General features: G+C 41.5%; 1 protein-coding gene across 2 annotated transcripts; it reads left to right on the top strand.

The window, feature by feature from the left end:
* Positions 1-1434: 1434 nt before the first annotated feature.
* Positions 1435-16430, top strand: PTP4A2 (protein tyrosine phosphatase 4A2). 2 transcript variants are annotated; one of them, XM_053454757.1, is made up of 6 exons: positions 1435-1567; positions 8956-9608; positions 10177-10269; positions 12757-12887; positions 15408-15482; positions 16147-16430. In XM_053454757.1, exons 2-6 carry the CDS (start codon positions 9513-9515, stop codon positions 16253-16255), a joined length of 504 nt encoding a protein of 167 aa, XP_053310732.1. In that variant the 5' UTR covers positions 1435-1567; positions 8956-9512; the 3' UTR covers positions 16256-16430. The 2 variants fall into 2 exon arrangements, with proteins under 2 accessions (XP_053310732.1, XP_053310731.1); XM_053454756.1 differs by lacking the exon at positions 1435-1567 and adding an exon at positions 4696-4769.
* The last annotated feature ends 1386 nt before the right edge of the window (positions 16431-17816 follow it).

Below are 17816 nucleotides of genomic sequence, written 5' to 3'. Positions count from 1 at the left end.
AAATCGCTTGGATAATGAGCAGCAGATTCCTCCAAGGAAACGAGAACAGAAAGAAAAGAAAAAACATGAGAGGCACCAATCAGTTACTGTGTAATTACTGTGTAATTACGGTACAATTTTAATAATGGATAGTATAGACTTACAGTAAAAACTTGTGTGATCAGCTAATCAAAAGAGCTAAGTTTACTTGTCATCTACTCGCATTCACTGGTTTTATACCATCTGCTATACATAGTTTCCCAAAGAAACACTCCACGGGACTTCTTACTGTGAAGTTCTGCAAGAAACTCTTTGGTTTATTCACTAAAGGGAGAGTTTACAGGAGAGTTGTGGTTTCAACCCCCCTGTACCTCACTATTCATGACAATGGGCCAAAACCGGTCAGGTTGAGCGAAGGTTGATGCAGGGCCGAGGTGCATCATTTAACGAATGAGGAAGTTGCCAGTGTTTGTATTATGCGCTGCGTCACAGTATGACTAGTCTATGAATAAACGCAATAGCGCCAAATGTGCACAAGGACTTTAAGAAGACCGACGTATCTATTCTTGGACCCCCAATGGATTCCTGTTGCTCCAGATGGTCCACTAAATTAACTCGGCCTGAAAACGGGCTAAACATTTATTCTTGGGCCAGCACAGCCATAAGTAAATGTTCATAATATTTACCAACCTGCCTGTTATATTTGGTATTTCGCCTTTAAAGAAGACGTTGAGAAGACATCCTTGGCCCTGCATAATGCATAGTTCATGTTGACCATGAATCTCACCAATTTACCTACACTTTATACAGTACCAAACAAGAGCACAATCTTACATGGACTGGGCCTTGATAATTTAAAGTGATATTGGTTCGCGCAAACTCTTCTGCCACCCCAGTGGGACAAAAAACGTATTTGGAGCTAATGCCTGCAATGAATCATGGCTACAGCAAATATTATGGGGATTTCACATTTAATGTGCAATAGGAATACACATAACGGCTCGTGTCAATTTATTATAAAGTTTACGCCGGATGGCCTGTAAGTAGCAATTGGAAACGGTAGCGCGTCATCAAACAAGCTTCCATTCAGAAGACAGTGAAACACGCCGCACTAAAAGCTGAAATCGTGACGCTAATACCCACACCTCTTACTGACTACGTTCGTCATCCTCATTTCTCTGATTGGCTCCAGTCTTGGCGCTATACAAGCCCTCACTGAAGTGTACTTCGCTCGCGGATTGGCTATAGGCATTAGGCAGCTCTTACCAATCCTCCGTAACTCCAGCCACTTCCTATCTCGCGCTGTGACGGCAGACAAGCTTTAGCGCCTCCGATTGGCTAAGACGTAGGGGAGGAGATACATCCGGTTTACTCCAATTTCACGGCAACCCAATCAAAGTTTACGTCCCTCCTCTTTTGGTTTAATCGCTACTATTGGCTAATTCAGTGAGGGGGCGGGGCTAAGTACCGGGGTTGTGTCAGAGCAACCGGAACCGCCAGGAAGAGAGAGTTGGGGAGTGGAAATCCTCGAGTAACGCGCCACCCGCACACTGACAGTCGGACTTCAATGAACAGCTCGTCCGTGACTGTAAGCATCCAGGGCTGTAATATGTGTACTGCTGTGTGTCCGAGACTCAAAGTCGGTGGGGGTCTTACACTGGTGTTCGTGTGAGAGTTGGGGGCCCCGTAATGGGACGGGCCGTGCGCTGTGTATGGAGGAGACGTGATCGGGACCTGGCTTAGGAGCGGTTTTTGCATGCGAATAGACGAGTGAACCCTTCAGACAACGTTTGGGTCTCATGCGTGTTGGCGTTAACGTGGCTAGAGGTTATGACCAGTTGATACTCTGCACTTAAGCCATCACAAGACTGGGATCAGGGAACACGTGTTGTTACACATGAAGGCTGTTAATTTTTAATCAGGAGGAGACCAGATTATCCAGAAAGCGCCAGAGGAAGTCATGCTGGCTGTAGGCCCCGAGCCTTTGGTTCAGGGAAGCCCTGTCAGCTGGGAGCAGGGAGTGGGCGAGTGTTAGTCTGCCTGACAGCACGTGTTGGGCGAAAGTATGCTGCCCGGCCTATAGATGTGACTGGTGTGATCTGGCCTTCAGACTAGACTAAGGTTAGTGGTCGTTCCATATGTTCCGCTTTCACCTCTAGTATCTCGCGATAACATACTACGTTCGGTTACCATGGCTTTTATAGTGAGCCTATATCGTTTGACAGGCCAGTTTAAGAATATTTGATGTATGCTCCTGGCAAATATGGAGTGCCAATATACCATTTAACGTGTTAAGGTTGAGGCTGACACTGTTCTTTTATCAGTCAGTTCCTTTTTTTTTCTTCTGTATGTGTTATTGTTCCATTGTGAAGGAACATGTTTAACTATGTTAGGCAACTGATGAGGTGCCTGTACCAGGCAGCAATTATGTGGTGCTAGTATCTGTTAAAGTGCTCCAAGGTACTCATTGTCAACAATTTCCACAGCGCTTCTTACAATACCTATATTTAAGCACTATGACAAACTAGAATTGACACACTGAGACAACCTAATACAGTAGATGCAGTGTTAGTGCAGGCTATCTACCCAAATTAGCAGAAACTTATATCAAATGGATGATTTGTGACTCAACACTGCTTGGATCTTACTAATATTATGGTATTGTTAAGTCTCAGGATAGACTTGGGTTAGCGTCCAAAAGGTGTCCTTTGTTTCCTGTGTCCTTTTGTCGTTCATATCAAATAGTGTTAAGTAATCTCAAATGGGAAGGGCAGTGAAAATTAAAGCACAATATGTTGTTAGCAACAGTAATATTAAAATATGCCTGCCACAAAGAGCTTACTGTCTTTAATGGCCGAGGGCTTACAAACTGCATTTGGTTTGACCTAATGCTTAACTGTAGATTCCTGTAATCTGGCAGCTTCTACAATGACCACACTGTGGTCTTCCACCCTGGGGCCCGGCAGCTCCCTCCCACTCCTCTAGGCTGGGCTTGCCTGCTTGATGACTCAGGCCCTACCTGAGAACACTCTGACCTTATGAAATGGCTGTGACACAACCACTGTCAGATGTCTTCTCTCAACTGCCTTAAATCGGTATCCCTGGGATGACATTGAACACTTGGTTACTCACCCGCCCACACTATCCAGACACTGAGAACAGAGAGATTCTGACTGTTGGTCACATGGCCCTGGAGCATGCTGCAGGCTGATATGTTTGTTCAAGCATTAATACACAAAGTTCTGTCTTCTACTTTAAATATTAACGTGTCTTTTATGAGTTGTGTGGAAATGTCCTTACAAAATGGTATAAATTGGGAATCGGTGATATAGGATTGTAGCCATTTTTATTTATATACAGAAAGCTGTTCGGATTTCTTCACATTAGATTCCTCTGCTCTGTAAAGTTTGCTTACAGCCTATTTTTTTTAGTATGTTCTAAAGTGAGGTTTTGAGGGGATTTATCACTGCAGTCGTTTCATTTCTGGACTTCAGTGGGATTAGGTAGGTGACATAGGACCTTGTAAGAATTTTTTTTTTTTTGTCATGTGAAATGTTGCTTCCTTTTGGGTCCCAGTCATTTTGGGAAGTGCTATTTGATGTCACTAAAAGTCATGCTTTTTAAACCTTTCTGTATCCAGTGATCACATATCATTCTACTATTTTTACTGGTGACAATGTAACTGTTATTGGGATTGAATGTCTGCTAGTCGTTTTGACTCCTGGGTTCTTGTGCCCCTGCTAGAGGAACTTTAGAGAAAATGTCTGCTCCCTTGGTGGCAGTGACTTCTCCCATTTAGACTTTTGTGAGCTGCTTAGTAAGTAATCGGTGTAAACCCAGTGGTCCAACTTTGACACATTTAGAGTAACTGGTATTAACATGGGTTTATATAAAATGACTTGTGCATTCGGATTTTGCTCCGACATCTATGTTTTTTTAAAAAAAAAATCACTTTTACGTTTTTAGCCTTCCGTCGATGTTTCCCTACTTTCTCCACCGACTGCTTCTGTGTCCTTGTCCCTTTTTTGTCCGCTTCTGCTCTCGCCGCGTCTTGGCCATTTGCACAAGATTTCTGATTTTCCAAATGCCTAAGCGTGGATAAATCTGAGCTTGGGCAAAATGTTAAGTATAGACAAGTAATTATTTATCCATCTAGGGTAATGACCATTATAAACTGCACCATCATAAGTAACACTCTGACTCCTCTGGGGCAGTATTGCAGAAACCTTATACGAGCTGAAGTTGTCTACCTTGTGCCGAAGGTAATCTAGCGTTCCTGTAGTTAAATTGCAGTGTTTTTGATGATAATGACTGCATTTTCTAAGCCTCTCTGCTTACTGCCCTTTCACTTTTCACTTTTTTTTTTTAAGCAGCAGTGCCCTTTTTTTTTTTGATGTGTTGGGCAAACATTCCCATGTTTACATTAGGCAATTCAAAGCTAAATAGTTTCATATGGTTCTCTTAAGTATGCAAGCGAAGGGGACTGGCAGATAATTGGTAGCAATTAGTGTCTTATGTGCAAGGCCACCTGCAATTTCCCATTTTAGTGCCTTTTACACATGTGATAAATGTTGCTTTTCAGTTCTGCTAGTTAAACAATATGTGGGATAGCATTGTCACTTATTTGTATGAAAGCAATGTTACGGGTTAAAAATGGGGGCAGTTCTAATGTATATTATAATCACCTCTCGTGTCCCAGCAGTATAGAATTTCCTGATCACTAGCCTTGACAGTCTTTAAAAGCAGCCAACCATCTGGTGGTTCCTGTTGTGGGGTAACACAGCATAGAAGTAGGTTTGTATGTTTCCCTTGTTTGTGTGTTTGCATCTTTATGTGTGTGTAATATATATTAGTGTGTATGTATGTTACCATTAAATTGACTGGTCTTTTCTTTTAAAATAAACGTGGTGGCTTTTCAGCTGTTGTAGTACTACCAAAATGCTTGTTCAGCTATGCTGACTGAGCATCATAGGATTTGTAGTTAATCTGCCTGCCCCTGTTAAAAATACTGCTTTTCTGCTAGTATTGGAAGCCCTGGTATTCTGCTCCAAATAGAAAACATTTCAAAAGACATGTTCCAGACATTGGAACGTTTGGGGCGTGCGTAAGTAACTATTGACATCTTATATTGTGTTTGTTTTTTGTTTGTGTTTGAATGGGTCCATGTTCTTCACTTTACTTGCTAGTGTCCTTCAAATCAAAAGTGATCTGCTGAGAAATATCCATTTTATTTTGGTTTCCTTTACCGCGCAGGTACATTTCTAACCCTGAGGCGTTTTACTCTGGTGAATCTGATGTCACTGGATTACCTAGGGGTTTTTGTCCTCAGCCACCTGGTTTGTTCCCAGTGACTATTCTGCAGGGGATGAAATGTAAAAAAAAAAAAATCTTTTTTTTTTTTTACTGTTGTGAGGCCGGAGTTTCCATGGCCATCATCTTACAAACACCAAAAAATGCTGTCTAAAACAATTCCTGCGGCACAAAATCAGATTGGGCAAACTTTAGAATAGAAAGTGATGGCAGATAAGAACCATTCGACCCATCTAGTCTGCCCAACCTCTGAATGCTTTCCTTAGTCCCCGGCCTCATCTTATATCTAGCTTAGCTTTATGTCTGTCCCATGGTTGCTTAAATGCCTTCACTGTATCCACAACTACCACTTCTGTTGGAAAAATAACCCATGTATTCACTGCCCTTTCAGTAAAGTAATATTTCCTGATTTTTTGTTTTATTTTTTATCCTGTAATCCATTCACCATTTTAGTAGCCCTTCTCTGAACTTTCTCCAACATATCTATATCATTCCGTCTCCAGTACTGTACACAATGCTCCAATTGAGGTCCCAGTTCTGCTCTGTCCCTCTTTCTACTGCTAATACCTCTCCCTATACAACCAAGCATAGCCTTAGGTGCTCTAAAATAATTACCCCTAAATCCCTTTCCTTAGATGGCGAGGTTAGGACAATATCGGACACTCTGTGCCCTGAGTGCATTACTTTTCATTTATCCATATTAAATGCCAGTTGCCACAGCTCTGCCCATTTGCCATTGGCTATAAAAATGGAGTTATGCTCGCTCTTGAATACAGTGTTGGCTTGGATGATTGTGCTTCCATCTCATTAGCAAGCCATTTACCCCCCTAATGTGCTCCTGAAATAAATGAAAGCAATAAAGGCTGTGTTATAGATCTTATAGCGTCTACAAATATTTGTTAATTCTAGGCATATTGCTCGTCACTTTCAGGAACGCACATAAACTTGATTATGGTGTTCTAAAATACGTTTGTGGGGCATGCATTCATAGTGGTGCCCTCAGTTTAGCAAACAAAGCCCTACTGCTTCCACTTCTTTATAGTAACGCTCAGATGGATGTGTTTCTCTTTGGATTTGCCTATTGCCTCACTTGACATATGTTCAATAAAACATTCTAGCGCATGGTCATTTAAACAGGAGTTGTCCCACAAAAATAAGCCATTGGGAGGAACACATGCTTATGTGCTGTTTTGAAAAGTGATCATCCTAACCTTTTCCAGTTTGCAAACCCTTCAAAGCTTCAGCTGCTGCTGTCTGTACAAAGCAAGCAAACCAGTGCAGCTAATGGGCCCCAGTCCAGCTGCATGTTTTTGGAGAGGGTGGGTGGGAAGCAGTCCTGTGTATTAATTCCTCTGCCAGGAATTCTTGGCTCTCCTTCATCACATGTCCGTTATGGAATTAGACACGAGGAAACCTGATTATTCAGGTATCGTCCGCCTCTGCCAAAGAATGAAATGACTGTGTCCCTTTTACTCAAAGGCACAGGGTGATCTTGCGTTCTGTTTTATTGGGCTACTTAGAAGAGCCAAACTACACACCAGTCATAGAACCAGGAAGGTAACTTCCAGATAAATCCTGTCACAAAGATTAGCAAGAATTTACAGCCGCAAATCTCTTCCAGTAATGTAATCTGAATATCCTGATTTAACCCTCTCCCTCAACTCTTTGGGAGGCTGGGTTTCAGCATTAAAATAAATGTTGTATTCCTACTGGTTCTCTATCAGTATGCGGGTATACAAAGTCTTTGACCTTTGGATTGTTCCCTGAATTGGTCTCGGTTGAGGATTGCTCATGGCTTTTTTGCGGTGAGGGGGAAATCGGATATTTAACTCAAATATATTGAGCTATGGGTAGTAGTTCTTGAGACTTTTGCAGCTGCATGTCCAGCTATAGCTGCTATTAAAAGCATATACAATATCTGAACACCCTACCCCCTTCTGCAGCTCAGCACCTGACTTAATGTTGTATGCAAACTTTTCTCAAAAGCTGCATTTTAATGTGGTCAGATAGCGGGTGTAAGGGTACGGTGATGTTAATATTCTGATTTCTGTTTATTCTGAGGACTGAAGTCCCAGCCGGGTTCTTAGCTCTGCAGTGTTTGTGTGAAACACTCTGCAGCGCTATTTAGACTCACCCCTTGCATGTTCCGGCATCCTAGAGCGTTAAGCAGGCAAATGTGTTTTGGGAGGGTACAGTCCTCTACCCAGCCGCTAGGGGAGAATGTGTTGGGAGTGTGCTGTCTTCCAGAAGGCAGGAGGTAGCCTCAAGGGGAATTTAGCTGTGAATCTCTGTTTAATTTACTGAAGGAGTATGTTTTATGGAACCTGTGTGTGTGAGTGAATGCTCCTACGTTGCGTATGCTGTACAGCATATCATTAAAAGTGTAATCACTGTTGCAGAATAGAGCAACTTTCAGTCCTGAGCTTTTTGCAGGGCAAGGTGGGCTGCAGAGACTTGGCAAGTCATAACTATGGTATTGGTTTTTAGTTGGTCCTCTCCCTGTATATTGTAGGTGAGGTTCTGGGATCCCTTTTACCGCTGTTTCACTGACTGAACATGTCCTTCATTCTGGTAACACCGGCAACTACCTGATGGGTGTCCTCTAGGAAGATCGTTCAACGCGAGCAGGCTGTCTAAGACGCGTGTTTTGTGTGAAGGTGACCGTTTGGGGTTACACAGCACTGCTTTGGTTATTTCTGACAATCTCTCAGCCAATGGCAGGACACAGATTTTTAAGTGATCCGCAGGAACACTTGGCTGACTATTTGCTAGTGGCAGCATGCGATTGGTGCCTTAATGTTACTCTTGCCTGGTACTTGCACTTGCTGCAGTAATGGTTGTATTCCCTCTGAAGCATACAGTATTTCCATGATTCGTGTCCAAGCATTAGTTATTCCTCTGGTATAAAACCATATGAACTAAGAAAACTGTGTTGCACAGCTTGTCAAGAAATGCTTTTACGTCCAATGTGTTCTGTGCAGATTCCTGCTTAGTGCCTTATCTGTGCTATGTTTTAGAGACACTTGCAGATATTTCAGTTTCATACTTGAGGAGCTGATCAGTCACTGCAAACTCTCCCTTCCAGCTGATAAGTGACTAAAACATCTTTCCGTTGCTCTGTTGGTATCGGCTTGTACCGTCACCCTGACCTTCTAAAAACTAGCTCACATTCCGTTGCTTACATTGGTTGTTTTTTTTTTCTTTTTTTTTTTTTCCCCCCCACAAATTATGGGTTCTCAGATATATAATTTAATAGCGTATTATGATTTTTGTTTCATCACATAATATCCTGGACTATGCTAAATAAGCAATGGGACCATTCCAAAAATATTTTTTTTAACATCCAGTGCATTTTTACTGCATTCAAACTGATAATGCTTGCATTCATTATTAAAGTTTGACGTTTTCATTTTTCTCTTCTCCTTGGCTACCTATAATAAAAGCAGGAAGTGTACCTACATACACTTCCTGTACATGCTCAGTAGCACACTGGTGCAAAATGCCATTCTTATAAGTTTGGCTTTAGGATTGTGTATAATGGAATAAACCTATTATGTGTTCTGGTTTTATATAACGTTTAATTGGGAGGATAAAGCAAATGTTAGGATTTGCCTCTGTTCTTAATTATAACTAACACACAGTCACTTTTGCTTCTCTCTGTTGTAGGATTCCTTTTGGAATATTTGTTGCACATTTATGGCGATTTGGCGTGTAAGGACAGAATACTGCCAAGCTCAGCACAGCGTTGGCGCAGACAAGTGAGCCAAGAGGACCCTTGTGCCACCCTGAGCCTACACATTTTTCCTTCCATCCCTTTTGTCTGCTGCGGCAAAGCATATGGGAGTTTTTATTTATCTTCTCACCCCACGACTGCATAGTTTTCACTGCTCTTGTGAAATAAAGGGGAAAGTAGGTGCAGAGGTACACTCTGCAATCACTTCTTTCCATCCCCCATATGAGTGCCTCATTGCAGTAAAGACCATTTGTATTTTAGAACAAAAACCTGTTCGCCTCCCAGATGTAAATTAAGCGTTTTTTGGGTGCTATTCTGCATCCCACTGCAGCTACAACTCTGCTGGGACTTTGCAATAAAAAAATTTTTGTTCCCCCCCCCAGAATATATATATTTTTCTTTATAGAAATTTTTAATATCTTCTGCTGTGAATTTTTTTCAGACTTTTTTTTTTTTAATAAATAAACCTTATTTTTTTAAACTGATCACAATGAACCGTCCAGCTCCAGTGGAAATATCTTATGAGTCTATGCGTTTTCTAATTACCCACAATCCTACTAATGCCACACTCAACAAGTTCACAGAGGTAAGCATCAGAGCCACAATGTGGTTCATTTTATTTTACTTGAATTGAGGGGGGTATCGTGTGTTGTCAAAGTGTTTTGCTGGATTCCGGTAGAGATCCCTTTTTCTAATTGTAAATTATTTTTATTATTTATTTATCAGGGGTGTTCCCTGAAATTGAGTTCTTAGGTGTAAAAATGAAAAACACACTGCAATACACCTAGACAGAAAAGGCAGTTCTGAGCTGGAAATATCTGGGATTTTCAAATGGCACGTGGACCAGCTGTGTCTTGGTCCTTTTTTTTGTAGTGTATCTTCCACTTATTTAAAAAAAAAAAAAAAAAAAACCCAGCTTTTACCGTGTCTTACAGTGTTACCCCCAGTAATTGCATGATCATGCGGTAGGTAAGGGGTTTTAGTTATATGCCCTTATGCAGAGATTTCACTTCAGTGCTCGTGATAATCTCATGTAGAACTGTTTCCACTTTTGCCGCCTTGCGTTTTTGTGCTTTGTGATATTTTTTTTTTCCAAGTTATCCTGAACTTTTTTGTTTACTTTTTAAATTAAAAACTATACTTGTTTATTCTAGGAACTGAAAAAATATGGAGTCACCACCCTAGTGAGAGTTTGTGATGCAACCTATGACAAGGCTCCGGTAGAGAAGGAAGGGATTCAGGTCCTGGTGAGTATATGATGCCCTGTCTGTACTATTGTGAGTTTTTTTTTTTAATTTTTATTTTCCCTCCATGGGGAGATGGAGTGAACAAAACTTAGTCATTACATGAATCAGTCAACAAAGGCCTCATGTACGTGAACTCAAGAAGATATAAGTATGAAACCTATATATACGCAGGGGCCTCCTAAGGTATTGTACCCCCCCAAATAAATATAAATATATATATACCGTATTGGCTCGAATATAGGCCGCACTTTTTTCCCCCACTTTAAGTTTTTAAAGTGGGGGTGCGGCCTATATTCGGGCTCTAGCGCCCGACGCCCGGGACATGCAGTCCCGGGCGCCAGGCAGGCAGCGGGGTTAAGATACAGATCCCCCGCAGCGGTGCAGGGGACCTGCTTCCTTCTCCCCGATACGCTCAGACAGCCTCCCCTAACAGCACTTCCCACGGGGGGGGGGGGGGGGGGCGTGCCGGCACGGGAGGTTATCTAAGCGTTTTACCTCTGCCCACCCCCGACTTACCGGAGCAGACTCCCGGGTGTCTTGCGGGGCCGGCGGGAGACATTTACGCAATACGCGCATGCATACGCGTATTGCGTAGATGTCCCTCGCCGGCCCCGCAAGACACCCGGGAGTCTGCTCCGGTAAGTCGAGGAGGGGGGGGGCAGAGGAGGACAGCGACAGCGGCAGCGTATCGCGGGGAGGGAGGACAGCGGCAGCGTATCGCGGGGAGGGAGGACAGCGGCAGCGTATCTCGGGGAGGGAGGACAGCGGCAGCGTATCTCGGGGAGGGAGGACAGCGGCAGCGTATCTCGGGGAGGGAGGACAGCGGCAGCGGATCTCGGGGAGGGAGGACAGCGGCAGCGGATCTCGGGGAGGGAGGACAGCGGCAGCGGATCTCGGGGAGGGAGGACAGCGGCAGCGTATCGCGGGGAGGGAGGACAGCGGCAGCGTATCTCGGGGAGGGAGGACAGCGGCAGCGTATCTCGGGGAGGGAGGACAGCGGCAGCGTATCTCGGGGAGGGAGGACAGTGGCAGCATATCGGGGGGGGGACAGAGTGGCAGCATGTTTTTTTTTTGGTGCTTTTTTAAAGAAAAAAAACTTTTTCTTTAAAAAAGCACCAAACTTTTAGGGTGCGGCCTATATACGGGGGCGGCCTATATCCGAGCCAATACGGTATATATACATACATACATACGCACGCTTTGGTCATATCTCCCTTTTAAGGTTGATGCTCCACCATCACATGTCCTCTTAATTTAAAGTGTGTGTATCTCAGTACATACATTTAAATGGAAAGTTTTTAATAACGTTGATCAACTCGTAAAATATTTGACAAGTATATATTAGTGATAGACTGTTTAGTTAATAAAAAATTGATGTTAATGAAAACATTAATCTGTTTAAGATGATAAATTAGTACATAGTTATAATTTAGCAAACACTCTGAACACCATACAGTAAGACGCACATGAATACCATACAGTAACACTCCAACACAGGATTTTTTTTTTTTTTTGCCATGGCTACCTGGCACCTTGGGTTTGTCAAGCCCTGTTGAAAATATGGCTCAAACGCCACTCATGTTTGTACTACTGCTGTCAGGAGGCAGTGCTAAGATGTCAAAGTGAAAAGTATTGAGGCCTGTTTTCTGCCTTTTTTTTCTTTTATACATCAGTAGGATCTGCCTTGTGCAAGATTAAATACAATTGATATTGTTCATACGTTTTTGGTTCTGGAAACTTTGGATTCAGATTTGAATGGGAGCAAGTAGCTTGGGCTGTAAAACCAAATGACCTGTTCAAATGCTTGTCTTTATTTTTCAGATTAGTTTGTCACTTGGTTAGTTTAATCCCTTTCAGTCTTTGCAAGAGAGCCAATGTTCTTAATGCCCTTTCCGCAAAAGTGTACAATTTTCTCCTCCTATTTAGGCCACACAGACACGTCCTTGTAAACCTCAGTGTTGGGCTAGTACTCCTATGTGTGATTTTGCTATAACAGACTGTTTTTGAACATGACATCCACCTCTGCTGTTTCAGTAAGAACCATATAAATTCTGCCTGAAGTCCTTCCCATCTGTGTTCCTTCTTGTTCCAGCATACCAGCCAACACTGAATTATGCTGATGTGATTGTATGCCTTGGCCAACAAAAAGAGACCCTGGACATTTGCGATCAGCATGCTGATAGCTGATCTTGTCTGCCTTTTAATTGACTGAGAATGGTATACAATAAAACCACAGTTTTAGTAAGCCAACACTGATGCCAGGTTTCTCTTATCTCTATTGGTTTTGCAGCATGTACACTTTGCATGTACTTATGTATTTGGCATAGCTACTGCAAAACCTGTCTTTCAATTATGATGCATTTATATAATTCTGTCCTGTTTTAATCATCCTGTGTATGGACTCTCTGTGTGTAATGTACCACTCTCTTGCGCACTGGGGTTCTTTTCGTTTTAAGTACTTTATATCTCTCCCCCCCCTTCATCCAGGATTGGCCATTTGATGACGGAGCTCCACCCCCAACACAGATAGTTGATGATTGGCTAAATCTATTGAAAACCAAATTTCGCGAGGAAGCAGGATGCTGTATTGCCGTACACTGTGTGGCAGGCCTTGGCAGGTAGGATATCCATGTAGTGCTGAAAAATTCATTTTAGTCCTTAAGTTCTGTTTAAGTACTAACCTGCTAAAATATTTTAATACATTTTATATCTACCACAAAGCCTCTTTTGTCCTCTACAAACCATTGCACATCTCTTTAGCCTACTTGACCAAAGGTAGAGTCCTTAATTTGTTCTAGTTTGTCAATCACTGCTTCAGGATATTCCTTACTTTACGTATTCTGTCTCCAAATGGTTAACCGAGCTAGTGCAGACTGAAATGTAGAAATGTAGAAATTTAATTTTTAAGTCTTTTTGAACCTATGATACAATTTGCAGTGTTCTCTGGCACTAGATTGTGGATCCAGTTCTGTGTATAAGATACACATCTCTTAAAAAGGATCACTGTTTATAAAGTAACATGCCATGTAGTACAATGTATATCAACAAAAGTGTGCCTTTGTCATGTGGTCGATTGTCCCTTATTCCTTAATGGCAGATGAAAATGTAGCCTTTTCCCTCCCTTCCTCTCATGTGTTACCTTTTAATATTTGATTCTGGAAAATAACCAAATTGTAGATAAGAATTTATCTTGGATGAATTGTAACATTTCTGTAAAGGAAATAAAGCGGCATCTGGTGCATTTGTGGTAGCTAATTAGTGTGCCATGGATATGTTTGAGTACGCATTGCCTTATTCTGTTCTAGCTGGCAGACATTGCCCATGGTCAGTGAGGGCTGTGTGTTTATTGTAGAAGAGTGTATTAAGGGTCTCAAGCTGGCAGCATGGAAGATAAAGATGATAGTCTCTGGCATCCGTATTGATAGATGCCCTGGATTATCTCCATTGGGTAAATCCTGCATCCAGGGCTCACTGACACAGAAGTTCCTTTACATTGAGCTGGAGCATTGGATTGTTAACAGAAATTGTCTTTGGGCTAAAGGCACTCAGTGAATTAACCCATCAATGCCCACTTAGCTCATATTGTCATTACATCTAAAGTAACTATTATAAAGCGGCCAGATTATAAAACAACCTCAAAATTTGAATATTTAGGAACAAAGCCTGAATATAAGGCTACCCTATAGGAATGTTTTAATAATTCACATGTAAACTTTCATATTTAATAAAAACCATGATTGAGAAACATGTAATTTTTTGTTTTTATTTGCCAACCTGCCCCCCAGTTATGCCCATGACGACCTCTATGTATATTCAAGAAAATATGGTGTTTTCAATTACGGCGTTACCAATGTTTAGTCTTAACATTTGTAATGCATGCCACAAAAATCCAGATGTGGAAAATTAATCTCATTAACTCAGGTTGCATTTTTGAATCCCTAAACTTTACAGCCAAGTGAATGAAACTTGGTGTTTACATATTAAAACAAGACAGTCGTTACTTCCCATTTACAGATATGCATGATTTCCAATTGTTGTATCACATGTGTTGTTATTTTTATTTTTTTTTTTTGTTGACAAATCTGGTTTGGATATGGGAGCCAGCTTTTCTATATATCATGTTTTGGTTTTCCCCATGCCCAGGGTCTGTGGAGCCTTGCCATACACTAACAGCTTATGCTCACAAACATCTTACGGTAACGCACATGCTAACACTATATGCTGGCATACGTACTCCATACATGCTAGCACCACACTTGTTGACAATATACAAAAATGCACACATACACACTGAATCTGGCACTACAGTACAGTAGACACACTGACTCTGGCACTATGCTTTACACACATACACACTGATACAACAGTATACTCAGACTGACTGACACTATGGATATACAACCTCAATCTGGCACCACAATGTACGTACACTGACTCTGGCACTATGCGTACATACACTGACTCTGGTGTTATAGTATATACACACTAGTCCCCCTATCACTTTGAGGAGACCAGCCACGCTGCTGCCTATCTTTTGCCATCATGGACCCGGCATCCTTTCCTGTGCGGTTACGAGGGAAGCATAGAATGCCAGATGATAACAGCCCTGCAAAACCCTGGTTTCTAGTCGCCATGGTGACCTGGCACCCGGGGTTTGCCGAGCCTTGGTTTAGTTGCTGCTTGTTGTTGTTGTTGTTTGTTGTTGTTGTTGTTGTTTGATTCAAGCTGCCTTTTGTGAGGAGATGTGAGAAACTGTCAAGACAGGATATAGATTAGAAGCGTTTCATTTTTTGATGCCGGCTCACGGTGTCAGTCTGTAATATTATACCACAGCTTTTTAACTAACACGATCCTGAAATTTTGATTCTCCTTTATGGAATGAACTGTTTTTATATTTTAACAGTTATAAGTGCTTAAACCAAATACTACTACTATACATGGTATACTGTAGATTAACAGAGGTAAAATGTAAAGGATGCAGTGCATTGTGGGTATAGTTAAGGAAAAACGCTTGGTTTTAATCCAATTAATAGTGCTTTTCTTGTCTTATGCGCCCCCCCAGGACACCTATGGATCCAGTCTATCAGATGCACGCATGGCTAATCTCAGCATGTTTTATCTTTGTCTCTTTCTTCCAGGGCCCCTGTGCTGGTTGCTCTGGCGCTCATTGAATGTGGGATGAAGTATGAGGATGCAGTGCAGTTTATCAGGCAGTAAGTGAGCTCATTAACAGGCTTCTCTCACTCCCCCTCCCTGTACTGTCTCACTCTCGCTGTACCTCCTGAGACCTCCGCTCTCGGTAAACAAGGCACTACACAAGCTGCTTGTTAAACATAGTTTTCCTCAGACGCATCTCGTTGATAAACAATCTGAGCATGAACTAGTTCAGGGGATAGTGCGTGTTGATGTCAGAAACACAGAGATGCATTGTATGGTGGGGTGAACCTCTGTCCTGCATTTCAAGTGAAAAATGTCCATACGCATTTAAATGAAAATTGCATTCCGGCTATACCTGTATAGTTACAGAAAACTATACTAAAGATTGGGTGTTAACGTACAAGCTGCATTATGCACTGGAAATCTCTTGACCGTTGTATGCGCTAAATCTGGCTGTTTAAGCAGCACAGCCCCCATTCTTTGGCCATGTACTTTACGTGATAAAGCACTATATACTTAAACTATACATATACATATTTGGGCAGACAAGATATTGTAGTTTCAATGGGGCTAATTTCCAATTGCAGTAGTATAGATTTTAATTGTAGACCGTATCTTCAATGCCTGGCATGTGTAGAAATGCTGGATAACTAAAATCACAAATACATGAAACTAGTCTTGGTGGATATTTTATTATATATATATATATTTTGTGTTAAGGAAACGAAGAGGAGCATTTAACTCGAAACAGCTGCTCTACCTGGAGAAGTACAGGCCTAAAATGCGACTGAGATTTAAGGATGCCAACGGTCACTGCTGCATGCAGTAAAATAGAGTGAAAGCTCGTGGCTTTAATCTGAAGCCTGCTCCTCAAAGGTGTTTGATCGAGGGTCTCTTCACGATCCAGAGTTTAGAAGAATGGACTGGTCTCTTCCCTCCGTCCCAATAAAAACCAAAATGGCAACAGTCGGCAGAAATGAAATTAAAAACACGTTTCAATGAAAGTTGTTTTGTTTTTTTGTTTCCCTCCCTGACACAATACCCCCCCCCCAAAATTGGCAGATGTGCAAGGTTTTATATCTGTGATGTCTATGTGCGGCTTGTCCATTAAGTGTTTGCTGGGGGGTGCTCTGCTAGATAACTCTTGTGTGGAAAATTACATGGGAGAACAGCAAAGTCTAGGTTCGTACATTAGGGCAATGAAAACGGGTGTGCTATACGTGAATCATAACCAAGATTTTGTGGCAAAATGTAGTAGTAACCCTAAATTTACAAGAGTATCATTGGCCCATTGTTAAACTGAGATTTAGATTAATCTAATAAAGGGTTTGAGTTTGTGCAAAAAAACAGTCTGCTTCCTAACTGTCCTTCACATATCAACATACTATTTGAGAGTAGCTTATAACAAAGGTCTTGTTAGAACATTATCTACATGTTAAGGCAAAACATACAACAGAAAACTGTCTAGCTTACCTATTAACCCCTTAAGGACAATGGGCGGTCCCTAAACCCATTGAAAACAATGCATTTTGAGCCCGTACATGTACGGGCTTTGTCATTAAGGGGTTAAGTACCCGCTTTCTCTCCTTATTCTCAATCCCAGGGATAACACTGTGTGCAGGTTGGCTGCCGGTTGGTGTGCTATCAAACTTGTCCTGCAGCCTTCTGTGCTACTGTGTATTATCAGTTAAATTCTGTAACTTTTTTGTTGGCGTTTGAAGAGATTAAGCACATGAGGTTAAATTTATAAATCTTAGCTTGGTGAGTTCCTATCATATCGACAAAGGAGGCAAAACCTCTTCGCATTAATTTGTTTCTTTTAATCTCAATTATACATTATGGGGCACTACGATGAAGAGATGCATTGTACCTCAAGGCAGGGAAAACTGTACCGTTACACATTTTCTCCATTTGTTGATAGGGACTGTTACACACCCTTGCTTTAGATATCAAGGTTTACCAGTGTGCTTTATTTCGAGTGACTTTCAACCCTCATATTTGCATAACCCCCATCTATCATGGCTGTGTAGAATAAGAACAGGTGTTCAAGGTTTGTGTGCCTTCCTATTCAGTTATGAGGTATTTATAACACTTGTATTGAGATTTTATATATATATATATATATATATATATATATATATATATATATATATATATATATATATATAAATATAAATAATACAAGGCATATAGAGGAAAGGACAAAATGTCTATAATCAACACAGCAGTTTACCATTCAATGTCAAATTTCAGAGATAATGTAATTGAGGCTATCTGCTTGCTGAGTTTTGTTTTGTATCGTATTTTTAAAGCCAAAACATGATTGATTAATGGATCGGTATGGCTCTATGCGTAAATGTACTAGTAATATAGGTTCCTATGTGAAAAGC

The sequence above is a fragment of the Spea bombifrons genome, chromosome 2, assembly GCF_027358695.1.
Source record: "Spea bombifrons isolate aSpeBom1 chromosome 2, aSpeBom1.2.pri, whole genome shotgun sequence".
Lineage (NCBI taxonomy): Eukaryota > Metazoa > Chordata > Amphibia > Anura > Pelobatidae > Spea > Spea bombifrons.
The sequence above is the reverse complement of the archived record's forward strand: the minus strand, read 5'-3'. Positions and strand labels throughout refer to the sequence as shown.

What these genes read in the sequence shown, in the direction of transcription:
- PTP4A2 (XM_053454757.1), top strand. Translation starts at nt 9,513, where the DNA reads ATGAACCGTCCAGCTCCAGTGGAAATATCTTATGAGTCTATGCGTTTT. An exon ending in AGGAAGGGATTCAGGTCCTG is followed by an intron (nt 10,270 to 12,756) that starts GTGAGTATATGA and finishes CCCTTCATCCAG; the next exon opens with GATTGGCCATTTGATGACGG. An exon ending in TGTGTGGCAGGCCTTGGCAG is followed by an intron (nt 12,888 to 15,407) that starts GTAGGATATCCA and finishes TCTTTCTTCCAG; the next exon opens with GGCCCCTGTGCTGGTTGCTC.